Source organism: Podarcis filfolensis, assembly GCF_964270895.1.
Source record: "Podarcis filfolensis genome assembly, chromosome: 14".
Taxonomy (NCBI): Eukaryota; Metazoa; Chordata; class Lepidosauria; order Squamata; family Lacertidae; genus Podarcis; species Podarcis filfolensis.
Genome location: NC_139616.1, coordinates 26,838,338 through 26,865,851, shown reverse-complemented (window position 1 = coordinate 26,865,851; position 27,514 = coordinate 26,838,338). Strand labels below are relative to the sequence as shown.

The 27,514-nt window shown below is 40.4% G+C and overlaps 1 protein-coding gene across 2 annotated transcripts in view; it reads left to right on the top strand.

Moving 5' to 3' along the window:
* CTDSPL2 (CTD small phosphatase like 2) overlaps positions 1-24,703 on the top strand; it is a 39,760-nt gene extending 15,057 nt beyond the window's left edge. For both annotated transcript variants that reach the window (XM_083586779.1, XM_083586780.1), the window contains 12 exons: positions 3,668-3,875; positions 6,142-6,280; positions 8,207-8,356; positions 8,581-8,796; positions 10,179-10,257; positions 11,423-11,534; positions 11,701-11,787; positions 16,846-16,908; positions 16,996-17,075; positions 19,422-19,548; positions 20,309-20,404; positions 21,886-24,703. In XM_083586779.1, coding sequence (XP_083442905.1) covers positions 3,690-3,875; positions 6,142-6,280; positions 8,207-8,356; positions 8,581-8,796; positions 10,179-10,257; positions 11,423-11,534; positions 11,701-11,787; positions 16,846-16,908; positions 16,996-17,075; positions 19,422-19,548; positions 20,309-20,404; positions 21,886-21,951 — 1,401 coding nt within the window. In that variant the 5' untranslated portion in view covers positions 3,668-3,689 and the 3' untranslated portion in view covers positions 21,952-24,703. The remainder of the gene's footprint in view (positions 1-3,667; positions 3,876-6,141; positions 6,281-8,206; positions 8,357-8,580; positions 8,797-10,178; positions 10,258-11,422; positions 11,535-11,700; positions 11,788-16,845; positions 16,909-16,995; positions 17,076-19,421; positions 19,549-20,308; positions 20,405-21,885) is intronic.
* Positions 24,704-27,514: the final 2,811 nt, after the last annotated feature.

Sequence of the window (27,514 nt, the reverse complement as noted above, 5' to 3'; positions counted from 1 at the left end):
AGGAAAAGCAGGCAGTTTGACTCTATCCTGCCACTGATGTACCTGTAGCATCTGTCAAAATTCATCGAGTGTCATGTTTTAGGGATCAGCTTTGTGTGACTTGGCATATTCATAGAAACATTGCTTCATGCCTCCCAATTCCAGCCTCCACACATCTAAATACACAATTCTAGAGTGACAGGCAGCAACAGCTGCCAATTACAACACGACTTCCGAACTCCTGCTGATTGATCGGCCTCTTAGAACTCTGCTCAGTGTTTGTGAGACACAAACTGCAAACTTTTCTTGTAATGTTATGGAAGGAGATGTTAGAAAAGGTATTTTTACTAGTTTGGGTCCAATCTTATAGCCTGTTGAAAAGGATATGTTTCTGAAAGGTGTTCATACTCTTTATAGGAAGGGAATTTCACAGTTGTATATAACAAATAATACTGTATTTACTCGAGTCTAATATGCCATTGAATTCAATGCACATCTCAATTTTCAGAACCTTGAAACCAAAAAAAGTGTTTGCTGGTGAATGTAAATGTTCCATCGAATCTAATGCGCACCTTAATTTTCACCACGTAATTTGGCCCCAAAAGGTGATCGTTAGATTCGAGTAAATACAGTAGTTCTCTATGTCTTTCATTATATGGGAAAAATATTTTACACATTTCCCAATCCTGCTGCAGCTCTCTTTACTGCCCTCTGTCACTATTATCTGATTTTCTAGCATTTCTTAGAGTTGTACAGGTAGCAACATTCTTTGTTGGTTGCTATTGCGCTGCTCCAAACTTTTGGCAAGCCAGAAAGGAAGCCTCGTGTCTAATTATGGAAAGCAGCTCAGATCTGATAGAACCTGGAATTCACTGCACGCACTTCACTACTGTGTCTCATAGGAAGAGAGCATGAGGTACCTTCTCAGATCAGGCAGTTCTTTGTCTTGTGTTTCCCATTAGAATTTCAGGCTTATCAGCCTTTAACTAGTGCTATATATGCATTGCTGTGGAAGGGAATGCTGCACCAGTTGAATTTCTGCCCGTCATATAACTGTTAAAGGCATAAAACTTCTGTGAGGAATCAATCGCCTTCAGCGTGGTGGGCTACCAGTAAATGTCTGAATTGAGTGAACGTGTTCCTTTAGCACAAATATTTAATGTTGTGCTGATTCTTCTGTGTTTTGTTTGTGCAATTCAAGTCAAAGCAGCACTTGTGTTCTGGGTGCATCAGGTAATGGGAAAACAAACTTCTGTCATCAAGAGGATTGTAGGTACCTGTTGCTAAGTCCATTAAGGATATTTATAACTGAGGTTTGATAGCCAGGATGTGAAGTAAGCCAAAGACTCTCTGGCACTAGCAGTCGGCCCAGTTAAATGAACTCCAGCTTAGAGGATAACGCTCATGCTCTCTCAATATAGACACCTAATCTCCCATTCAAAAACATTTACTCTGTGCACGTTTGCAGCCTGCCTTCTATCGCTTTCTGTAAAGAAGTGCAGTGTTCCCTTTCACACCTTTTGGATAGAGGACTGGTAATATGTTTCCCCTCAGGTTTCCCCAAACTAAGGATACATTCCAACAAACACCTGGAAGCCTCATTAATTCCAATGGAATTGTTTTGGATAACACTGTCCTGTTGAAACCAGTGGGACATTAAAACACTTGGCATTTTTTGGATCTTGCCCTGTTAATAATATCCTAACAAAATTCCCAAGGCACATTTTATAATTGGGTAATGCACTCTGTTGTTGAGAGACAATGGAGAACGCCTCTGAGAGTGAAATCAAACCACTGTGCTAGGAGCACTGAAGTGACCTCCCCAGGGCACAAGCCTGGGTAGTGTGTATGGAGGTCCTGGGCCCAGATGATAAGAACCCCCTCTCTAGCTTGCTGATGTGGTCCAAAGGAAAGCAGAGCAATACGTTTGGCACCACCTTGGTGAGAGCTGAGTGCAGGGTGAGGACCAAACATGGACAAACTACCGCAGAAAGAGCACAATGTACTACTCCTCCCCTAACGCCCCCTCACCATACACATGCAATAACTGCTTCTTTTAAATTAACTTAAAATTAAAGAGTTTCAGCATGAAACTGTATGCTCCTTATCTTAGCTACTTCAAATGGAAAGTAACAATTAAGGCAAGACTACACCTTCGTGTTTCATTTTACCTGGTTAAGATTTCACAGCTCTGTTTATGGGTGGTGATTCTTAGCAGTTTTATTGACATTATACCTAATTAAGGCTTTTTATTGTTAGAGACACGAAGAGTCGGACACGACTAAACAACAACCACAATTGTTAGAGAAAATCAGTTCACAGAGTAGTCCTGTGTTTTATAAATGTAGAAGTTGAAGTTATCAACACTGACAAATGGAAGCCCATTTACCTAAGCATACTGTTTTCATGATGTAATATTTTTACTGGTTTGTTAACTTTGGCAAAGTTAGATACCTTTCGCACAGAGCACTTGGAGTTTAGCAGACTTGTCTCCCTCCTCATTGTTGTTTGTTAGCAGCTTACAAACATTAGTGAAAGCTCACTTCCTCTCCCTCCCTCTGGTGGGCCACACAAACATACTTGTTCCCCAGATGGTAAGCAGAGGATCTGACAGGTTGTGGCTTGCCTCTAGCCATGCAGGAAGTGTGTAGGAGAGCTGGAAATTGATATGGTGTGTGTTCAGGTGCCAGTCACTGAATTACCCTTTTGCGAATATGGATATACAAAGTAACATATTCCATTTGCCCTCTCAAACATAAGTGTTCATTTAGAATGTGATTAGGACATGGCTGTTTTACACCTTAATTTGCACAGTGATATTTTTCTTTGTGCTCTGCTGGGATAGACTGGGCTGGTCAATATGCGTCCTAATCCATATAAATGAGAGAAAATAATTTTTTATTCAGTTCCGTACTTCCATCTCTTGGTCATGCTGAACTTATTTTCAGGGAAAAGAGCCAGTAAGACCAATGACCCTGTTCCAGGTCAGGGCAGAAAAGTTGCAGGAAGGAGCCTGCCTTGTTTTCTTCAGTGGCTAACTTGTCATGGCAATGGGGAGATGATGCTTTAACTTCTTCTTTAGAAACCCATAAAATTTTCTACAACTGTTAGGTATACTGATCTCTGGGAGTCAGACAGGCCCTATGCCCAAAGTATGGGGCAGGTTTTTCTTTTGTGAGAGTAGAATCACAAACTGCATCCTTTAGATTTCTCAGTGCTGAATGGCTGCCCCTTTCTTGCTAGAAGACCTACTCCAGAGCAGCATCCATGAAGAATCCTGCTGAAAGGCATGTTGAGATTCTGGATAGAAATGTTGCAAATATCCTGAGCATGTGCTAATGTCCCCTGTGAAAATATGGCTCACCTGAATAATGAGATGGGTACCTGACCCCTCAAGTTCTCATGTCTTGATCTTGATCAAATAGTGTGTAGGAGACTCGAACATATGTTCTTTAGCCAGGAATGGCTGAATTTTCAAATTCCTACATGCCAGCCTTAGCAGTTTAGGGAGCTAGAAACCAGTTGTGCATGTGGCTTTTCATTTATTTATTTTAAATAAATAAAATACTTAGTTAAAAAAGAAAAACAGTTACCCCAGCTTTGGATTAATTATTGAAAGTGCTATAAAACCATAGATGATTAGTACTTCTTGGGCTTTAGTTAATGTTATGTGCTTGTTCTCTTACAGTTTTACATGTGATACCAACAAAATGAGGCTGAGAACGCGGAAAGCTTCTCAGCAGTCAAATCAAAATCACACGCAGCGTGCACTGAGGGTGAAGAGAAAGTACTCAGATGTAGAAGAGAGCTTACCTGTTGGGGGAGGAAAACCTCAGAAAAATGAAACAGGCTTATTATCTTCAATCAAAAAGTTTATTAAAGGAAGCACCCCAAAGGTAAGCTTCAAATATTTTGATCATGCTAATCTATGGAATATTTATCACCACAGTCTTCCCAAAAGAGATTTACACAAAAAAGTTTTAAAACCACAAAAATTCACAATAAAAAGAAATGTTAACACATTGGTTGTATGTGGAATAAGCAGCCTCACATAACCAACATGCTTAAGACCATAGAGCAAGTTGTCCTGCCCAGCTTCGCACAACTTGGAAGGGTCTACCTGAGAAGCTCCCATGTGAAGAGTTTTGAGTTGGTTGCTCCAGCTCAGACTGCATGGATCTCACAAGTCACTCTTGATTTCCTATACCAGTAACCAAGGAACTTTCACCACTCTGTAACTAAGCTAAATTTTACTTCCTGTGACTTTTTATGAATTCTGTATGGGAAAGCACATGAATCTGACATTTGGAGCATTTATAAGTAAGCCGTTTTTAACTTACCAAATGTGTGGTGTTTTTGTATGCCAGTGGGAAACTTTGGAAAGAAGCCTTTTAAGGGGACATTTTGATACTCACTTTAACTGGCACATTTTAATGTTCTACAGCCTGTATTTCCACACTTTACTTTGCTGCATGTTTTATGATTTCAAATCTCTGTTAGGGTTCTCTCACCAAAGAGTACTTGCCCTAAACTTGGATCTTGGCATCCAGGAATTCTCTTTTATACCTGTATAAATGTTGGTCCCTTGGAACCAAAATTGTAAACATAATGCCAGAATAAAAACTGGACCTTACAGAATAGATCTTAACACGTCCACTAAGGCCTGTGTGTGTAGTGGCCCTACCAGTTGTGTTGGCTGGGGCATCTAGTGCTCATATTAGGGATAGCTAGACTGCCACTTTATGAAGGGATAGAGATTTCTCAAGGGGATTGGCACAGCAAAGCTAGCATGGCCTTAGAATTCTAGTTCACTTTGTGGGGGCGGGGGGCGAGCTTCCCATGCAAAATAAGAAGCAGTGAGTGGCCTGAAGCTGCAAGGCTACTGAGCTAAGCAAGTGGGGAAGCAATCCTAAAGATAGCAAGAAAGCAGACTTGGTAAAGTTCCCTATGAAGGGAATTACAAAAACATGGGGCCACTACTGAAAAGGCTCTGTCCTTACTATTTCATAAAGCTAATCTCAAGTAGGTTATTATGAGAGCTGTCAGACCTTCATCTAACATGGCTCCAAATGTTTTAGGGATTTAAGGATCAATGCCAGCACATTAAATTGAACCTGGAAATAAACATCAATGTAGCTGGTGTAGGAATGATGTAATGCAAGGGCAGGCAACTCCCAATGCAAATGCTAGCAGGAAGGGGCTTCCCTCCTGTCCTGCCTGCCCCTCCCCCAATCTTCTCTGGAGGGAACTCCCAGAACAGCACACAGTGGGAGAAGAGAAGAGGTCATTTTGTTGATGAAACAATAAGAAGAGTGTGCAGATGAATTCCTCCCAGGGTGCTGGAAAAGTGATTCAGCATGTCTTCTCAGTGATAAGAATGGAAACTTCCTGGGAAATTTCCATCATTCAGGTTGGTGACAATGGAGCAGACTTTAATTGGGATTATCTCAAGAGAGAAAGTTCCTCATCCACCCTATTCTTGTTTCACACAAGAATGCAGGACATTTTGTAAAAAGCTCATACTTTAGTAGAGCCATGTGTTTCCCAGTAATAACTTTCCACAAAGCTCCAAGCAGTGTTTTTGAGAGACTTTTAAAGGCAACATTTTAGGTTGTTAGAGAATTTTTAGTACCTCAAATATAGGTAAAAAAGCAGCCAGTCCTCATACAGGTATTATAATCTTAGAATACAAGTGTTGAAAAGAAAGAAGTTTGAGCCTTCTATTTCTCCCTTCCCTCCTATAGTGTAACAATTTCTATAATTGTATTGTTCTATAGAGCTGTATAAGTACAAGGAATATTTTTTAAAAAACAAACAAACCAAAAGCTTGGACTTTGAAGGTTCCAACTTGAGTCTTTGAGCACACACAAGAAACCAACACACCCAACCACACTTTTGTCCCAGGCGGGGATGGGACCTATGCAGCTTTCACTTGCTTTCAACTGAAGGGCCCCTTTATTTCAGCCTTTTATGACATATTTTCTGCCAAAACAGTCAGAGCTGAACCTTATGAAATGAGAGATGTGGAAACGAAAATGTGGTCGATGCTAACAGTGCCACCACCATGAGCATAAAAGTGAGGATCAGTTTTTAAAAGAGCATAGAAAGTTTGTTAGTAAACTACGTATTAGATAATAAATTGTTTATGGTTTATTCTTTAAGGATGAAAGAGAACATCCTGCAAAGAGGAGTAGAACTGAACGCGATATAGATGACAACTTGATTACATCCACTCCTCGAACAGGAGAAAAACCTAACAAACAGATTTCTCGAGTTAGGCGGAAAAGTCAAGTGAATGGAGGTTTGTAAATATTCTACTCAAGTGACTCCTATGAAGCCTTTGGTCTTTCTACACCATTGAAGTAATTAAGATTTTGTGTCCTGGTTTCATGGAAGAGAAAATTTGAGCCTGCAGTGCCAGGAGTGCACATTGGTTATTAGGCAGCATATAAATATTTAAAACCAACTTATTTGGTGCCTTTATTGTGTAAAATACATTGCAGTATTTTTTCTTGATGCTTACAGTAGCCCAATCTGACATGTCAAAATGGTTGGGGTCATTAGAGAAGTGAGTTTAAGAAAATTCACAGAAGAAAAGTTTGCAGTCCCCTCCTTTCCTCCCTTACCCCCCCCCTGAGGTACTTGTGACCCCCACCCACAGTAGCCTCTGCAGAGTATTGGTTGGCCATCCTGAACAATATTAGAAGGGCAGGGAGGACTCCTGATGGAAGGAAGGGATGGGCTGTGATTTTCATTTAGTTACCATCTTAGGATCCATGCATGGTACGGGAGGATTTCTCACCCCCACAGCAGCCCCCTGCACAACATCAAACATTGTCCAGAGAAGATTTGGGGGGGGGCATTGGGGGCGGGGGTCTGCTGTAGGTAGAAGGGAACACAAAACCATATTTCCATGAACTTCCTTAATTAAACTTCTCTTAGAATCCAGAATTATTTATTTTGTTATAAACAAAGGCTAAAAGAGTGTTTTGCCTTACTGAACTAGGGTTTGAAATGTGATGTGTGTCCACTCAAACCTCTTGACAGAGTAGCCAACATGGTGCCCTCCAAATCTTGGGCTACAGCTCCATTGTCCTTGACCATTGGCCATGTTGGCTAGAACTGATAGGAGTTGAAGTCCAACAACATATGGAGGGCAGCACATTGGCTGACCCCACCCCACCCCACCTACACTGTAGTGGTTAATGATGTTTGGCAATGGAGCAGAGCACTCTTGCATAGCTTGTAGCTGCATAGTTAGCAGGATCACCCGCTCCTTTTCCTCCTTCAATGAAATGGGCTATATTGTTTGCATTGGGGACAGTTAATGCTTAACATGCTGAACTGCATTTTTGTTTTACACAAATGGATCACTTAAGAAAAGAAAGAAAACAGTATTATTTTCCCTTAGGAAGGAGAGGATAGTTGTGTGAATTGGCTGCTCCACTAGGCAATAATATGCAAATTGAGCTGTTCTTACCTTGGGTGGGAGGGAAACTGACCCTTCAGTTCCCTTTCCCTTCCATATTTAAGAAGGCCCTGACAACTGAGTGGACAGAGTCTGCTGGTGGATGGGTGTCTGACTTTAGTATCTATCTGATATTCCAGATAGATTATGGTGCAAGCAGCCACTGTGTATTATTGGATACATGTTGTGAGCAAATAACTATCTTTAATAGGGATTTGGTAGTCAGAGGTGACCAATTGTGATGCTGCCTGCTTTACTGCCTTGAAGACTGCAGGCCACAGGATCTGCCTTAATCTCATCAGCTCTTTATGGGTTTCCTAGATATTGAGTGGCTGTTCTGGTGTTTAATTGCAGGGGGTTTTTTTGTTTGTTTTTTTTACTGTAAAACAAACGCAGAAACCTCTTGTTCCAGTTTTAAGAGGATTAAACTCCTGAAATAAGTATTTGTTGAACTAAGCATGTGTTTGTATGGATTGAAAATATTGCCTACTGAAATCCTGATAAGAAACAGAAATATTGCTATTGCTGCTCATACGTATTGACTGTGTTTGGATGTAATGCCAGCTCCCCTTTCGCCTCCAGTATGGCTGCAAGGAGAAGTCTGCCTCAGGCAGCAAAATGTCTTGTTCTGGCCCTGGAAATTTACTTGAAGATACTGTGTGACTTGGCCATTCCAGCCTATGTAGTAAAAATGACATCAGGAACAATGTGAACATTGTACAATACTGTCAAGTCAAATGTTTTGTGTCTGCATTCTAGAAGCTGGAAATTATGAAATGACAAACCAGCATGTTAGGCAAAATGGAAAATTGGAAGATAATCCCACAACCGGCAGCCCTCCACGGACTACTTTACTGGGGACCATATTTTCTCCCGTCTTCAATTTTTTCTCACCAGCAAATAAAAATGGCAAGTATTATGCAAACCCATGTTTAATGTGTTATATACACTTAAAAATAAAATAGCAATTTAGAAAAAGTAATCTCCTGTCTCAATGCTGGGCAAAAGAGAGGTGTGTTTTGATAACTCTTTTTTAAAAAAATATTTAAAGATTCTGAAGCTAAAAATGAAATAAGAATGTTAATTCTTACCTAAGTGCAATAGCAATCTGTGAACCGAAAACATCATTTCAGGGACAGCTGGCTCAGACTCTCCGGGGCAAGCTGTTGAAGCTGAAGAAATAGTGAAGCAGCTTGATATGGAGCAGGTGGATGAGATTATCACTAGCACTGCAACTTCAGCCAATGGAGCATCATATACTAGCCAAGCAGTGCAAGTCAGATCAACGATCAACAATGGCTTGGAGGAAGTAGAGGATGTAACTGATCGTGATTTGCCTCCTCTCACTGGTAAGAACCAGGCATATTTTGGTGTGGTTGTTTTTAAATCTTATGTACATGACTAATTTTGGGGGGTAGGGGGGGTACGCCCTCTTCTGAACCTGGTTCAGGGACACAGGATTCTCCATGACCAGCATGGTTGTGCTGTCTGCATGGCTACCTTTCCATGATTTGTTGGGAGAGAATGATGTCCTAAACTTCCCTTCCTTGACATACTCCAAGCGTTTCTATAGCCATGGACTGCAGGAGAAGAGAAGCTTTTATCTGGACTTATTCTGTTGAACAGTGCTCTGCAATTTTGAATGGGAATGGTGCAAATCTAGTTTACCTGAGCATGAATTAACAATCGTTGTTGTTGTTGTTGTTGTTGTTGTTGTTACTATCATTCTTATTTATCCACCCTTCACACTAAGGTCCCAGGGTGGGTTACAACAATAAAAACACCATGTTGAAAACAGTTGAAAACACCTTACAATCACAGAAAAAATGTGGGTCTTAAAAATGTACATCTCAAATGTCAGAAGCCAGGGGAAAGAGGTGTATCTTCTGCCTTCACTGAAAGATATATAATGCCAGGTGCACCTCTGTGAGGAGGGAGTTTCACAACTTAGAACTAAATACAGTGGTACCTCTAGTTACAAACTTAATTTGTTCCGGAGGTCCGTTCTTAACCTGAAACTGTTCTTAACTAGAGGCGTGCTTTCGCGAATGGGGCCTCTTGCTGCTGCTGCGCCGCCGGCACACAATTTCCGTTCTTGTCCTGGGGCAAAGTTCTCAACTCAAGGTGACACTTCCAGGTTAGCGGAGTTTGTAACCTGAAGTGCTTGTAACCTGAGATGTTTGTAAACCGAGGTACCACTGTAATTGCATTGAGTGTCTTAGTGCCAAAGAAAGAAAAGAGAACCAAAAGGAATAACTCTTTGGTGGATGAGAGTGTAGCTGAAGAAATGGATGGTGGTTTTTTCTGTCTTACGTTTGTACATTCTAGTTTCAGTGTGTCATTCACTATGCTCTGTTGTAACATTCAAATGAAATTATAGCTGACACTTGAAACTTAGCATTTAAGACTTTAATAGATTGATAAAAGCTGTTATTAGAGGTGAAACTGTTATATGTAGGACCATTCTGGGGAGGTTCCCACTAATTATTTTAGTAGTATTACATTTTTACATATATCCTACCTCTCCCCCACACCAGGACTGATGGAAGCTTACACAGATTAAATAGAACAGACTAAAAAAATAAATCAATCCTTAAAATGTGATTAAATGTAATTCAAGGCAAAAATGGAGACTAGAAATGTTTTGATCATTGAATATTCCACTTAGCTGCTAACTGAAGCCTTCCTCCCCTCTTCAGATGAACTAATGAGGAGCTTTTGTGTTTATTAGCACCAGTATCTCCGGACAGTGGTTACTCATCAGCTCATGCGGAAGGTGCCTATGAGGAAGACTGGGAAGTTTTTGATCCGTATGTGTTCATGTTTGATTTCGCTTTGTAATTCTAGATAATGACATTTTGAGAAATAAAATACTTTGCCCTCTTAGTTAGCTTTGTGAGTCAGTGTTGAAGACTGCAGTACTTAACATTTATTTTGAGCACAATACTGCAGCAGTTCTACAAGCCTCAGTTGTAGAGCCATAGCAGTAAAATCAACATTTATTTATTTGAACCCTCTTTATACTGCTCTTCATCAAAATTGATTTCAGCAGAGTTTACAAGGTTTAAGAAGAATAAAATATACATTACGTTCTGTAACAGCAAACTCAGCTAGTGAGCACTGACAAGTGTATGGCTCAAACTTGGCTGCTGAGAAACAAGGAAGAGGTATTGATGTGCTCAAGGGAACCATATGGTTTGCAGAAATGCAAAGGGGGAAAAAAGGAAAATGTATGGAGGCATTTGAAAAAAAAACAACCCAGTGAGGACTGCATGCTTACTGGTCACAGAATTATTGATGTCTGGGGGGGGGACTGGGGGGGCGGGATGGAATAGAATAGAATATCTTGGAAGAGAGCCAATTCAGCTGTCTAGAACCCTGAGCAGGAGCATGCCACGCTGCTGCAACGTTTACAGCTCCCACTTAGATACAGGTACTTCCCCATTTGCGCATGATCAGCACGTGCATGACTGCTGACAGGCGCACAATTTTCGGCACTGCAAGGGGGTGGGGTAGAATGAGGTGGGTTTGTATCATCCCGCTGGTGCTTGCGATGCCTCGGAATGTACCCCCATGTAAATGGGGATCTGCCTGTATGTACATAAAACGTTTATTCAAAAAAAAAAAAACAAAAAAAAACCTGCTGGTAAAAGAAAAATCAGCAGTCCTTAGATGTGTGAATAAAAAGGTTTTATCTCAAAACACCTTCATTTGATCCCAAAACATTACAATTGCACACGCACGCCACATCCCATTGAATCATACAGGAAAGTTTTCCAGGGCTTCCCAGATTAGTTATGTGTCTATTTCCATCCTGCATCCAGTGGGGACTGGGATTGCTGAAGATGTCTTCTTACTGCCCTGGTGGTCCATTACATTAGCCTGCCAGGGCTGCTTTCCAAATTTGTCCCAAGAGTTGTAAAGCAGCAGTTATAATAAATTACCAAACCGTATATTGGTTTGCCTTTCTTCTAGGTACTACTTCATCAAACATGTTCCACCACTAACAGAAGAACAACTTAATCGGAAGCCTGCTCTTCCATTGAAAACGAGAAGCACACCAGAATTTTCTTTAGTTCTAGACTTGGTAAGGAATACATATTGGCATTAGTTATGATAGAAAGGTGTGTGTGTGTGTATGAGAGAGAGAGAGAGATGTATGCTGTACAAATTGCAGGTGGGAGGGCTTCATTTCCGAGCATACTTTATTTCTACCTGCCTTCTAAGTCATCTCATTTCTTAATTCTTTATAGGATGAAACACTAGTCCACTGTAGTCTAAATGAACTGGAAGATGCTGCACTCACATTTCCAGTCCTTTTCCAAGATGTCATTTACCAGGTAATCAAAACCACGTTCCGGTGAAGTATAAAACTGCTTATATAAATTAAATGGGCAAACACTTGTCATGCACATGGTGTCTTCTTGCCACCCTGGAACATTGGCAATTAAGCAGTATTGATTACATTCTTTGAAATTTTGTCAGGCACGTCCTCAGATATTAGATGTATTGTGACACACTGCTTCTTCCTTGTACACTTGCATACTTTTACACTTCCTTTTCATTTATTTGTAAAGAGCTCAAGCATGAGGAAGCCAGAAGGCTTCCTCTTAGCTGTCTTTCTACGTGGCAGCTTTTCTCCCTGCCAGCAGGTGGAGGCAGGAGTTCTGGAAGCTTAAATAATTTTACTACAGAAGAGCTTAGTGCAGACTTGCTTTTCTGCCTTGCCTGAGTAAAATCGACCCATGCTATTCTGCTCAGAAGGGATTAAAAATACAGACCTGGGAATAACTTGTGCAGATCCATCTCTTCCTTCATAGTTAGGTGCTGCTTGTGTGGCAGGAGTTGCTTTTGTTGATGGAGACTACCAGATTGCTAGCTGTTGGTTGTGCTTCACAACATATTCTTAGCTTCCATCTACTGTGTGTACAACAGTTCGGTCAGCGAAGAACAGAGGAAAGAGGAAGAGTTGGAGGTGTGTTCCAGCAACTGCCAAAAATGCTGCACTCACCCCGGCTGTTGTTCTCAGGTCCCTATTGTGTGATGTACCTGGGAGTTGCAACAGCTTCCCTTCATGTAATTTGCACGATATTGGACTCCTCTGTAGTATCTTTGGAGAATGACATCAGGCACCTTAAATGGACACTTGTCCAGGTATTTTACCCTAATTTTAAAACTTCCATTTTGTCTTTTTGTTCTGTAAAACCTTCCAAAATTCTGAGGCTTAAAATGAGGTATTTCCTTTCCCCAGAAGAAATCATGTTTAGTGACACCAATGTTCAGCTTCCTCTTTAATTAGATAGGAAGTTACCTTAGAATATTTTGGATAGTAAAAGCAAGAGCTGAAAATTGGCTGATAGCATCATCATCTTTTCTGTGGCTTGCCAATATTACATCTTGCTGAGAACAGCTGAGAAGTAAACACTACTTTATGAGGTTTCTTTATATAAATATTGCTGAAGTGAGCAACAACACATTTGAATCTTGGGTGGAATAAATGTAGAGTTCCAATTTTACAAACCCCTCCTTGGTTCATGGGCTGGGCTATTGTTTAGGGGGTGTTGTTTGGGGTGGGGTTGTTGTTGCTGTTGCTGTTGCTGTTAAATTCTAAAATCCAAAATAAAAATCCTAAAAATTATGTGGGAAGTGTTTAATAGTTTTGATATTTTGTTTAGTGTTTATAACTACTTTTGTTACATTAGTAGTTATGCAATTTTTTAATATGTTGTAAGCTGCCTTGAGCATAGTTTTAAATTTGGAAAGGCGGCATACAAATAAAATGATTGACTGAGTGATTGGTTTCTTGGCAGTCCTTTTCTGCCTAGCACAGGGCTAGCACCATAAAACTTGATTTTTGCAAACTTGGACATTTAGTTAGGAGTTTAGTGACCTCTGTTCCTCAACCTTTGTAATCCTTTATCCACTTATTCCACTGCCAGTCTCATAAAAAGCTCCTCCAGAGTAAGCAGGTTAAGAACTGCAGCTGTAAATGTTCCAGACCTGGTCCTAACCCTTAAGCATTTTGCCTCTCAAGCCAAATGCTCACATCTGGATGTACGTTTCATTGCTTTGAGGGGAAACCAGTTTCCAGGTATGCTTGAAATTGCAGTCACGGCCATCTATGGCTATAGATAAACAGAGTTTGCCCCTATTACGCTTCAGCGTAATTTCTTCTATTTTGATATGGGCCCAGTGAAAATGGCAAGGAAGTTTGAAGTGTCAGCTTCATAATATTATTGTTAGTCTGTGAAAAACCATTATTCAGTCAAACTCCAAAAGGCAAAAACAATCAAAAGCCTTTTATGGACCAGAGTCCTCTTTATTTGCTACATAATTTAATTAGAACTAATTTGGTGCAAATGGTCACAATGATGATCAAGTGTTGTAGTGATGTGGTCCATTACTGCAGCCAAGCTAGAGCTTATCTGGATCCTTTGGTCATCCAGAAGACTTCCTCCAAGATCTTGCTGAAAATCAGAATGGCAACAAGAGAGACTTTTTTTGTAGTTGTCCTCCATTTCTGGGGTGCTTTCTCCAGAGATGCTCCCCTGGCACCAGTCTTTGTAGCAGCAGGCAAATACCTGTCTTTCCTCCCAGGCAGTTTACTATCTTCTTCTCAGTTGGTGCCCTTAATGCTGCTATCTGCCAGGGTAGCTCAATTTTTTTAAATTTTAATGGGGGTTGTGTCCATACTTGAGGAGTGGATTTTGTTATTAGTTTGTTGCTTTGTTAAAAACTTGGTTATGCTGTATTTATCTTACAGGTTGTATTTGCTTATTTGATGTTTTAAACTATTTTATTGTAAGTCATCAGAAGGCTTTGGAGTTGGTGACTAAAAATTTAATTAATAATAATAATAGAAAGGAAGGTTCAAGTAGTTACTCAACTGTGCAAAGAATGACTGAGGCCATGCAAGTTCACTCTTTTGCTCTCCCCACCCTTTTTAATGATCATCTTCTGTTGATTGCAAAGGCCTGTGGTGACAGTACTGATTCAAGATGGCAGTATGGGGTTTAAATTCTCTGTCGTGTGGTCCTTTGGAAGTGGTGATCTGCTTAATTTGTTTCTCAGTGTGGTTTTGAAGGCAAATTGAGAGTTGTAAAGCAAGCTGGGCACTGAAAGATACTATAGAATTAAATATCCTAAAATATAGCAACTGTCTAGAGTTGAGGTTTTCTTAAAGGCCTTGCTCACTCCTTTAGCATTTGTGCTTTTCCCTTAGACGGAGGCATATTGGTAGCTTGTCTTAAATTATTGACACCAACTGGAAATAATGTGAACCCAAGATCTTCTTTGTCCGCTTTGCAGCCAAATATTGTTTATTCTTCTGGATGGAAACCAATTCCTGCATTGCAGGGGGTTGGACTAGATGGCACTTGGGGGTCCCTTCCAACTCTGTGATTCTGTGAGTCAGTACTCAGTATGCGCTTGGGTACTAATAACTTGTATTGGCACTTGCAAAGGTTCTGATGAAGGGATTGTTAATCAGTGAATAAGACTTCTCTTTAGTTCACTAGAGAGCAACCTTCTCATGCCCTTCAGTGGACTCACCACGGGCACTCAGTCCACCCTCACTGCTGAATTTCATCCCCCACCCACCTGGGGGAGCGCAATTTGGATGGACTGGAAGGTATTCAGGGAGAGTTATCCCTTCCTCCACATCACAGTCACTCTTCCCATACCCTGCTAAAGAGCTGTTTGCCAGACTGGGGCATGCTGTTTACATAGGGAGGAAGGCGCCTGGGGATAACTTGGGAACACCAGAACATAGGAAGCTGACTTAGACTTAGACAGTTCGTCTGCTGAACTCAGTATTTTCTCTCCCAGCTGTACCTGGAGATGTTGGGGATTGAACCTGGGACCTTCTGCATACAAAACAGGTGGCCCTTCCCACCATAGCTTGCCCCAGGCACCAAAGCAGATGAACAGCAAAGCATCTGCTTCTGTATCTCTTCCATTTATTGAGCCCAATTTACTGCAATGGGCTGCTTTTTAGCTTCATCTAAGGACCACAGGGTGATTTACAATATAAAAGCACAAAAATACATAACATAGTAACAAACTAAAGCAATACCTCCCACCCCATATAGTTTTAAAGGCCATAGATTGTTTAATTAGCCAAAGGCCTGGGAGAAGGAGGATGTGTTTGCCTGGCGCCTAAGATACATAATGAAGGCACCCTTGGGCCCCGGGGTGCACTTCATTCAGCTCTCCTTTTCTCCAGTCCCAGCCAGCACCAGCCTTGCCCACAGGCATGCAGCCGCTAACCACCCACATGTGTCCTTTGTGAGCTAAATGGTGGCACATCCCTGCTTTAAACGGGGATCTTTGCTGAGGAACATTCTTGTGGAAGCTACAGAGTACAGCTAAGGCTTCCATCCTGTACACACTTATGTCAGGAGGGATAGTTTGGCCACAGTAGTACTGCCCTTGCTCACCTTCTAGACTGAACTACACACTCTGTTTGGGGCTGCTCTAGAGGTTGGTTCAGAAATTATAGCTAGTGCAAAATGCTGCACCCCAATTGTTGATGGAACACTGCATATTACACGGATGAAGAAAGCTCTGCACTGGCTGCCAGTACATTATTGAACTAAGCTCAATGTATTATAAAGGTGTATAAACCTAAATGACCTGGGACCAGGTTACCTGAAGGGACTGCCTTATTCCTTATGTACTGTGCTTATCTGGAGAAGCTTTCCTGATTGTCCCAGTTATCCCATACTTTTTTAGTTTCTCCACATCCCAAGGCTTTCAGTATAGGGGAACTTGCTGAAATAGCATACCAAGGCTTTCAGTAATTTGGAACACTGTTCCAGGCACCTACAATCCTGGTATTTTGTTGCCTGCGGAAAACTTGTTTGTAGAAAATTAATTTGATACAGTTTTGGTGAGACAAAGTGTTCTGTATTTTATGATTCTATAATTTTAAGATTTTAAAACTTTTATGATGATTTTACTGTATACTGTTTTGATACTTTTTATGTGTTGGTGGTTTATAAATATTCTTATAAATAAAAATAAAAATAAGATACTGCCTGGTACAATTGCCATTATATCAAGTGCAAGAGATGATGCTACAAGTTTTTGAGTGAGTTGTAGTAATAGTAATTTTTATTGATTTATCATAAAACATATGGACAAACATACGAACCAAACAATAACTGGGTTGTTTTTTGTTTTGTTTTGTTTTCCAATTATACAAGCAAACAGTAATAAGAATTTTACACCCTCTCTAGCATTACTATTTCTTCTTCAATTACTGAATATAATAAGTATTTTACTGTAAATTTTCACTGCTGTCCACCAACTATAGTTTCAGAAACCCCTGCCATTTGAAGCAAAATATCCCTATTGTATTCTGTGTATTTTAAAATTGCTTTTTCTTTTTGTTCTAGGTTTATGTGAGATTAAGACCATTCTTCAGAGAATTTTTGGAGCGTATGTCCCAAATCTACGAGGTAAAGGGACTTAATTTGGATCTTGTATGATTATCTTAGCCTTCAGCAGTAGTACAGATAATAACAATGTCCTCCCTTCATTTTCAGATCATTCTTTTTACTGCTTCAAAGAAGGTATATGCAGACAAATTGCTGAACATACTAGACCCCAAAAAGCAACTGGTCAGGTAAGCTTGATGACCAAGTGGTGGCTGTTATTTCTTTTTAAATCAGAATTGCAGCACACACTATTATGATGTAGAACCTGAGTGCATTTTAGTTATCATAGCTGAATACACATGGAAACACAGATAAAACGCTGACAACAGGCTGTTTTGAAACCTTGGAAACGTTGAACAGTACAACAACAAATGGGTGCCTGCCTGCAACAAAATGCTGCAGTGTCTCCTCAGGCCCTACTGAGTGCTCATGTTCAGGGTTCCCACCTGCCAGCCATACCTTCCCCAAGTTCTGAGGGGCTCAAGCAGGCCAGTTCGTTCCATTTCTACCCACCCCAGCCTTCAATTTCCTGGTTTTCTTTACCAAATTACGTCAGCGTTCCATAGCAGCTTGCAGTGGCCACTGGTGGCATGCTCAGTTCTCATTGGACTCTTATGTTCCGGGGTGGGGGGGTGTGGCATTTGCCCTCCTAGGTGGGTCATAAGGAAAGGGTTAAATGAGTGTGAAGTGATTGGCCAGTGGGAACCCAAGGGGAGGAGTTAGAGTTAGAGTTAGAGTTGGAGTTGTTTGGAAGTCAGTGGGGAGTTGGAGAAGGAAGAGGGAGGATAAGTTTGTGGGTTGGTCTAGTTTTAATGTGCGAGAGTGAGAGGAACTGTTAGGTGGAGTCAGATAGATAGTTGGGATAATCAGTTTGAAGTTGTTAGGAACATGCTTATAAGTTGTTGTTCATGCTTATAAAATAAATTGATTATTTGTTAATGTTAACAACTGTCTGGACTCCATGTGTACCTGAGAGAAACGGGTTGGTGGCAGCGAGGAGGCAATCACAGTGGTGGCACAGGGATCAATAGACTGTCAAACGTCCGGGGACCCTGTGTGATCGCCACAGGATGTTTTTTAAAGTGTTGTATTTCTGCATACTTTAGGGATCACTAAGCATTTTAAAATATTCCTCTTGATTCTCAGTGACCCCATTTTGGCTTCAATTCCCTGTCATCACTCAATCCCCTTGAGTTTGCTATTGGAGGATTTGATTATCCATTTTATTCATATATGTGGTAGCAACTCAGATGGTCTAGTGCAGGGGTGGGAAATCTGTGGGGGCCCTCTGGATGTGGCTGGTTACAGTTCCCACCATCCCTCACCATCATCATCCCTGACCATTGATTAACTGCTGGGGGTGCTGGGAGTTGGAGTCCAGCATCACCTGAAGGGTCCACATGGGAGAAAAATGGGGCTACCTGCCAATGAGGTAGCGCTTCCTACATATATGAGGGAGTGTACTGGTAAATGAAAAATAGGATACTCAGTTGGCCAGGAAGGGGGAGTGGGGTGGACTGACTTGCTTGAGTCCCTAGCAGCACCTAGTATCCTGGAAAAATATGTGACTGACTGGAAGTCTGAAGAGAAGCACTCGTGTTAATGATGCAACATTTTGTTGCAGGTCCCACTTGTTCCTTCTAATAGTGAACTCATGTGGCTGAGTGCAGACAGAATTGGGCTACTGAGGAACAGGAGGGAGGTATCGGCACGCTTGGGTGAACCCCGAGGTATGCAGAAGTACAAAACATTTTTAAAAGCAAAAAAGAAAAACTCCCAAATGTTTGCTGGGCATGCTCAGTAGTGTCCAGGAGCCACAGAATGTTGGAATATTGGGAAAGAAAAACAGAAACTTGCGGGGAGGGGTCTGTTGGCCTGATAGCGTGTACTATTCTGAAGGAAGACACAACTGGATGTTTGGAACCCTGAAGATGAGCCATCCTATTTTATTTATTCATAATATTTATATCCCACACAATAACAAAAGTTCTTTTGGCAGATTATAGTAAAAATTAAATCAGTACAAATAAATTAGGCTCAAACATGAAAACTACAACAACATAAGAACAACAACTGAATTCTCCTGGTGGACTTGTGCGTGAAAGATGGCAGTTGAGGCTTGGCTGTCTTTGGGTTCTCTCCAAATGTTATGGGATCATTGTAAAAACACTTCATCGTTGCCTGATTTTCTTCCATAGTTAACAGCACAGGTGCTCCACCTCCTGGTCAAATTAATCATTAAGAACACAAGGCCTTGTTTGGTTTTGCGTGATATATATATATGGTAAATATATTGTACTGCAGAGAATTAAAAACCTATTTTTCAGCCAAGAAAAAGCAACCTTTAGCTGTGTTTTTAACATCTATTTTTCAAATAGATATAACACCACACACACCAAAAAACTACCATTTAATAAAAAGACAATTCTTAACATTAAATCCCATGAAAGGGAGGAAATCTTGTAAAAAGCAGCATTTGCTTCATATACATTTTTCTCCATGTAATCTGAATGTGTTCTTTTAACCAAATACAGGCATCGACTTTTCCGTGAGCATTGTGTTTGTGTACAAGGAAACTACATAAAGGATTTAAATATCCTTGGTAGAGATCTCTCAAAAACTATTATTATTGACAATTCACCACAAGCCTTTGCCTATCAGGTGAGTGTTTTTTCTCCGCAGCTGGCTTTGCAGACAAAACAAATGCTAACGTAACTTCATCTGTAGTCTCAGCAAGTAAAAAAGCATGATTTTTGTTTATGCATGTGGGGGCAAGTACCTAATTCACCACAAAACGTATACGGCACGTTACAATTTGAAGGGCAGTTTGCGACCACAATATTTCATGATAAATACTGAAAAAGTGTGCTTATGTAAAATTATGTGGTTGAATCAGAGTTAGGACACTGCTGTTGACCTTATCCTGTATTAGTTTTGGTCATGTTAAGAGATTTGCCCTCACACGCCTTCCTGGGTTAGGGGCCAGGATGTTTCAGCATTAAGCATGAAATCTCTGGAATGGAGAGGAAACAGAGTGTTGATATGATCCGTTGACAGAAATAGAAGTTGCACTGTATTGATTGTGGCTACAATCTGTAGTAAGGCAAGATGCACTTAATTCACTGAAGTTTCCAACTGCTTTCCCCAGCCTTCTTTCCCACCGTTACAGCTTTTCATATTTGGGGACTGTTGGGCTCATAGGGGAATTGCCAAAAATGAAACTCACAGTAAGATGGCATTGCTACTTGCCTGAACTCGCTTCAGAAATTCTTGTCAATTGACCATATGTCTGGTGTTGGCCTGTTTAATTGCATGTATTTAATTATAATATGCCTTGTGAGCTGAATGAAGGGTGGGTTTAGAAATTTAAATAAAAATATATAAATAATTAAACTTGCCTCTGATATTTTGCTTTTTCTAGCTTTCAAATGGAATTCCTATAGAGAGCTGGTTCATGGATAAAAATGACAATGAGCTCCTAAAATTGATTCCTTTTCTGGAGAAACTTGTAGAAATGGTATGTATTTCAGTGATTAATCTTTTGATAGAATTTTTCCTCTTAAAACCTGATAGCATTACAAGTGTAGTGGCCCTGTGTTGCTTTCTGGGCATAATTCAGGATGCTGATGTTGATGTAAAAAGCCTTCCCTAAAAAACATTGTTTGGGATTCCAGATCATCATGCAGGGTTTGCAAATATTTCTGCACAGTGATTTCAGCACCACTGATCAGCTGATCACGGGCACTTCAAAACACTTAGCAGGGCTGCCTGCAAGGAGCTTTTCCTCTGCTCTTTGCAAGCCCCTTCAACTCCCTGTGGAGTTCAGTTTGGGGAGCTCAGTACAACAAGTCCCATGGTGCTTGAAGTTAGCATATGTCAGCTGATAGTCATTGACTTCTGCTTTCTTGTGGGGTTGGCTGCACTATGGAATTCCCCATGGGGAACTTAGTAGCGCACCCAATTTCATTTGGCTTGCTCTAAGTGCCCATTCAGAGGGACGTGGGTGGTGCTGTGGGTTAAACCACAGAGCCTAGCTAGGACTTGCCGATCAGAAGGTCGGCGGTTCGAATCCCCGCGATGGGGTGAGCTCCTGTTGCTTGGTCCCTGCTCCTGCCAACCTAGCAGTTCGAAAGCACGTCAAAGTGCAGGTAGATAAATAGGTGCCGCTCCGGCGGGACGGTAAATGGCGTTTCCGTGCGCTGCTCTGGTTCGCCAGAAGCAGCTTAGTCATGCTGGCCACATGACCCGGAAGCTGTACGCCGGCTCCCTCAGCCAAGTAAAGTGAGATGAGCGCCACAACCCCAGAGTCGGCCACAACTGGACCTAATGGTCAGGGGTCCCTTTACCTTTAGCTTTTTAAGTGCCCATTAACCAATTGGTGGTGGCAGCAATCAGGCGCGCACTCCTAAGGTTTGGCACTTTGTGCACCTGCCCCACACCTGATGCTGCATGTCTCATTAGGTGTGGGGCAGGTTGATGTGGTTTGGGAATAAGAAGCTAGAGCAGAGGGAGGGAACCTCTAGCCTGCCTGGCTTAATGTGGCCCAGCACAGGTTCCAATTTGGCACATGGGTTGGCGGTTCCCCGCTCCTGCTATAGCTTCTGCATTAGTAAATGTAAAGTCTGCCAAAGCTCAAGGATGAAAGCTTTCAGGAGGCCGAGCAATGTGGAATTTTGCAGAGGATGGCTAGAGTAGTGGAGCTGCCTTGAGTCTCTGGAATTGGGTTGGAGAGGAACAAAAGCAAAATCATTCGCTGGATTTTACATGCATGCAAGAAGTCAGTGTACTTGGAAATTCTGCATAGAAGTAGGTTTAGGCATAACATTTGAGTAAAAGGGAATTGTGGAAAATTTGCTGGTGAGCAGTTGAAAATTAGAATCTCTGTTGACATCTTTTCTTCTGCTGTGGTGGTGAACTACTGTGCACTTTACAAGTGGAGCTGCTTCTTACATGTGAGACATGGAAGTTACTGGTTTTTCCTTCCTTGCTTCTTTTTAGAATGAAGATGTTCGACCTCACATCAGAGACAGATTTCGCTTGCACGACTTACTACCCCCTGACTAAACACCAATGCTTTGCCAGGTAGCTGAAGGAGAAGAAAATGCAGGACCTTTTTTTTCTTTTCTTTTTGGACTAAAACAAAAACATTGCCATTACTGTTGAAATTTTTGCATTTTTGTACCCTGTCTCGCTTTTCTTATCTCTGGTGCCCAACAATAATCAAGGGTTACAGAAGAACTTTATATAATAATATTCGCCAAATGGAATCCATACAGTAGGTAGGCTAGAACAGAAGCGTCTTTAGAACTAGTGCAACTCCAATAATTTTTTTTATGTACAGGACATCTGCCGTTTTTAAAGAATTCTGTTTCTGCCACCAGCAGTTTGACCTATAAACACACACACAGGATTTTATGAAATAACAGAGATTGAAAATGGACTCTTTTTCTTTTCTCTCTGTTTGGTGCTCTCTAAGTGGGTTTATAGCCACTTTGTGTTACTTTTAAGATTCTCATTTCAACAGGAATGGCCAGTAAATGTTTTTTTTTTCCTGTTAAGGTTTATAACCTTCTTACATTTTTGACTTGTATTAGAGTTTAGAATTTCATTATGCATTCCTTTTAGTTGAGGCGGCTTCATAGTTTTTCTGGGAATAGCCAAGTTTTATTAGTTTTTTATTATACAATTGAATGGCCATTTTCCTGCTTTGACTGCCTGCATACTGTATATTTGTTTAAAAATATTATCTAGTTTTATTCCATGTAAGTTTCATTTAGAAATCTGCGTTTAAATATATATTTTTTGTTTCTGTAATATTCTACTGTAGTGGAAATCTTTTCAAAAAAAATCAAGAGACTGGCTAGATAAGAAAAAATATAAGAATTACTAATATTCAGAATATTTAAACCATTGTGATGGCATGTACTCTGGACAGAGATGATCTATTGTGGTGGTGCACATGGCTGATGGACAAGGATCAATACCTCAGAGTCTACTGTGCATAATACAAGTCCTTGGGGAGAGCTTGCTTGGTCTAATGCAATTCAGTTACTTCTGCCTTCGGTGTCCACCAAGAATGAAGTATTGTGGAGAGCAGTTCAGTATTTGAAACTGTCTTGTGTGGGTTGGTCTCTGCTATGCAGCTTGTTACAATCAATGCTAAACTTCTTGCCTAGCAGGGACAGGGCCACCACAGTAACTGTGCATAACCCTGTGGTTCAGTACACTCCTTTGCCACCAGTGCAGCTGATATGCTATCAGAGTGGTTTTCTATGCTATATGGAAATGGTTTTCAAGCCTTGGTTCTCTAATGCAGCTTGTACAAAGAGGCTGATATTTTTTTAATGGAGTGTAATCTCCTTTTTAGGAGGCTTTTTATGGAAGGGAAAAATTTGTAAAAGTTAGTAAGCTTTGCCTCTAAACTGCATTGACATGCCATAGGCTCGGGCTGTTTTTGTGTAAAGGGTGTTGCAGAATGGCACTTTTTCTAAAGAGAAGTTTGATATTTTGTATGCTTGTTAAAGAAAGTACAGTATTGGAAATTAAAGGTGGACAACTGATAATTGAGAAGTATGTCAATTAATTTTTTATGTATATTACCTGTTTACTTGTACAATTTTATTGTACAAATTACACGCAGCTTCATTTTCAAATGAGTCCTTAAAATAAGGAAAATCTTTTTAGGAAAACATTTAATTTTTGTATTTTTTGATTTTAAAAGGCATGAGTTATATCAACTTTTTCCAATGTATTAATGAAGATTTTAACTTTTCATCAGGTTGAGTGTTTTCTTACTATATTATCTGTTGTATATGTAGCTAGCACATTGTGTCACTGAACTGTTAAAAAAAAGTAAGCATGTAGAGCAAGCCTGCTTTGTGGAAAATCATTATTCATTTGAAACAAAATTTTGGTGGATTTTCTGCAGAAAGAAAGAAAAAGAAAGAAAGAAAGAAAGGCATTTGCTATCTAGAATGCTAAAGGTATTTTGCTTGCAGGAAAATGATACAAATTCATTTTAATGAGAATCTCTGAAATGTATTTATCTTTAGGGCATCTGAACATCTTTATGCTGTTTGTCTTAACGTCTTTATTGAAATAAAATGTACATAATGTTACTAATTTTATATATATATATATATATATATATATAAATGTGTATATACATATATATGTATGTATAATAAATTATATATATATATATATGTATATGTATATTAATATATATATACATATATAATTATAAATGTGTATGTGTTTGCAGAGAAGTGACCCCTGTAACCACTCCCTTCCTGTTTTGCTATAAATAGGGATATAGATACATTTGATTTTGAAAATGTTAAGTTTTAAATTTCCCACATATTTTTTTTTTAAGGAAAAGATACGTCTAGTGATAACCAAGAAACACTCCCTTATTGCTCCTACCAATGCTAGCAACCCACAGCAGTTTTTCCCAGTGGTCTCTAGGAAGAGGCATCCTATGCACACTCTTTCTGTTCACACTTGGATACAGAAGTTGACCGAGGAGGCTTTGCGGGGACACCTGCCCGGGCTGAGTTTCTTCAGCTTGATAGAAGCACCAGCTAAAAGTGGGGTGACAGCAGCACGATAATGGCAGCTGCGATGGGAGCAAAATGTACCTGCCTCGGTGGAAGGTAGGCACAGAGAGATTCTTTATTTTCTGCAGTTCAGAAATAAGTGAGTAGAACCTCCTCCCCACCAAATAAATAGTTGGACATTTTTTGGTGACTTGAAGGAAAAACTGTACAGCATCTTCTTTAGAGTACCTTTCTAAAGCATTTGTGCATTTCCATTTTTTTTATAAAAAAAATCCATTACAAACCCCACTACTTTTCGTGAAGCTGACACAGTGCATATTACCAACCTACCTGTTATGTGATCACTGAAAAGAGAAAAGAAGAAAGAATGTGAGCTATTACAACAACGATTATTAGAAATTGTAGGGAAATCTACAGTCCTACCCAGGACAGCTAAATCAACCATTGCAGGCTGCTCTGTAAATACATATTAAAGTATCATTTTGTAAGTTGGTGCAAGTCTGATTTTTAATTCCCATTGTCCCTTTTCAGTGGAAATGTAAAAATGCTACTATGGTTATTGTAAATGTCATACGGTGTTGCGATTTCAATCTTTTGCCATGGTTGGGTTGTTTTTTTTTCCTTGAATTTGGAATAACTAAACAAGGTAGTATGGGAAGGTCTTCCTTTTGTTATAGAGAACAAATCATTTAGGCCAAATGCATTTTGAGAACTATCATTGAAAAAAGGCAAAGCACACAAACTTGTATTCCATCACTTACTCCAGCTGAATTCCTACTTGCATAAAGAAAAGTCCAAAGTTGTTCAGATTTTCCTCATCTGTCACCCCCACCCTTTTTAGCAAAAGCACCCATCTTTGATGTGATTTTTAAAAGCCCTATCACCAAACCAGATGATTCTTTTCCAAATGGACAGGCAGACACAGCTTAAAGCTGCTGCCTCCTTTTATGTTCCATGTGCTCAGCAATCCCTGTTTCCATTCTCTGGAGGTAAAGCTACAGCTGTAGTTATGGTTTGCCAAGTCAAACATTGTGCCATGGCCTAGTTAGCACAAGTTAGCACAAGAGTCCGATTGCTGCAAAGTGTGCTTGGTCAATTCAGGTATCAGCCCAAACCATAATTAAGCTTCCTCAACTATAGTTTGGTGTGGCTATTGATCCATATCAAGTTCTAATCTGCTAAGAATTATTTTAGGAGCACTTTCCATTTGCAGGGTTTAGTCTGGGTTTGGCTATCACAACAAGCTGCTGCTACTTTGTATTCATGAAGATTTGAGCACTTTCAGATCAGTGTCTTAATTCTTCATTCACTGGCTGTCATGTTTTGCATCCTTTTGTAAACTGGTTTCTGATGCTCAAAATGTGAGTCATTTGTTCATTTTTTTGGTGCCTTTAAAAAACCAGTTAATTATGAATATAGTTTATGATCGACCAATCACATACTGTTTTAAAATATACAGGCTATTAAAATAAAAATAAGAAAGCAGCCATAGATTGTCTAAAGCAAATCACAATATTTAGGCATTTTGCAAATGGATTAGTAATTTAAAGAAGAACCCTCCAATCAAATGATCAGTAGAGACTCTGAATGTTACCTTGAGAAGACTGTGTAATGGGACATACGAGTTTTTCTAGCTCCCTGATGAAAACTGTTTAACAAGAATATATGACACTACCCCCACTGTTTAGTTATTACAAGGGCATAATATGTTATTTCTACTATACATTTTCCTTTGTTTTAAGTTGCTTTTTCAAGGATTTTGCATGCATAATATGGCTGACACTGGCTTGTGGGTTAGAGGTGAACAGCAAGAAAGAACTTAAAACCTAAAGCAAAACCTACTACTAACCCCTAAGCAGCAAATGACTTCCCTTCCTGAACGGCTTAGGATATTGAATTCACTCACTCAAGTAAACATCAGAAATGGGGCAGCAAGTCATCTGGCACCACCTATCCACAACTCCAGCTTTTTTAAAAAGAATGAGATCCTAACAAAACTGTTCTAAAGTTAACAGGTGTGCAGCGCTTTGTAAACAGTAAAAATTAGATCTATTATCTTACGTATATCTCCATAGGTTTGTGGATCTCTGCTATTATTATTATTTACTTATATGGGTTGCCCCAACCACTCTGGGCAGCTCCCAACAAAAATTAGTAAAAACACAATACAGCATCACAAACTAAAAACTTCCCTGAGCAGGGTTGTGCAAGTGCTTGGTTTGAGCATGCTCAAGACGTCAGGTTTCCTAACAAATGCAGCTTTAAGTTAAATTAAATCTTTATCTTCTTCTCCTAGAAGTAATTCACACACAAAGGAGATTTACTCTTTTTAAATACAAAAGGGGTGGTGAGGGCAAACTTGGGTTTGTTTTTTGTTAGAACCTAACACAACCTCTGGGACGCGGGTGGCGCTGTGGGTTAAACCACAGAGCCTAGGACTTGCTGATCAGAAGGTCAGCGGTTCAAATCCCCACAATGGGGTGAGCTCCCGTTGTAAGGTGCCAGCTCCTGCCCACCTAGCAGTTCGAAAGCACGTCAAAGTGCAAGTAGATAAATAGGTAACGCTCCAGCGGGAAGGTATACGGCATTTCCGTGCGCTGCTCTGGTTCCCTCGGCCAGTAAAGCGAGATGAGCGCCGCAACCCCAGAGTCGGCCACGACTGGACCTAATGGTCAGGGGTCCCTTTACCTTTAACACAATCTCTGCTAGAGTGGTGCTTCAAATGATTTGGACCATTAACTCACATCAGCCCCCTGGTCAGCTAAAGATGCCCTGAGCCAAGCTGAATCAAAGAATCTCAAAACCCATCCAGTGGCAAAAAGCAGAGAAAGCCCAGGCAAAACTGACGAGAGTTGTAGTCCAAAACACCTTGAGGGCACCAGGTTGGTGAAAGCTGCTGCTGGTCATTTGGCAGGCTACCTGCTATTGACTTCCCCAAAGTGCTTCTCATTGTTTATAGGCAAGCTTTTCAGAGGCACTTGAGAAACAAGGTTGGACTAGATTACTCTTCGGCTCCCTTCCAGCTCTACCAATCCTGATTCCCAGCGACCTGGAGGCTGCTAACTGCC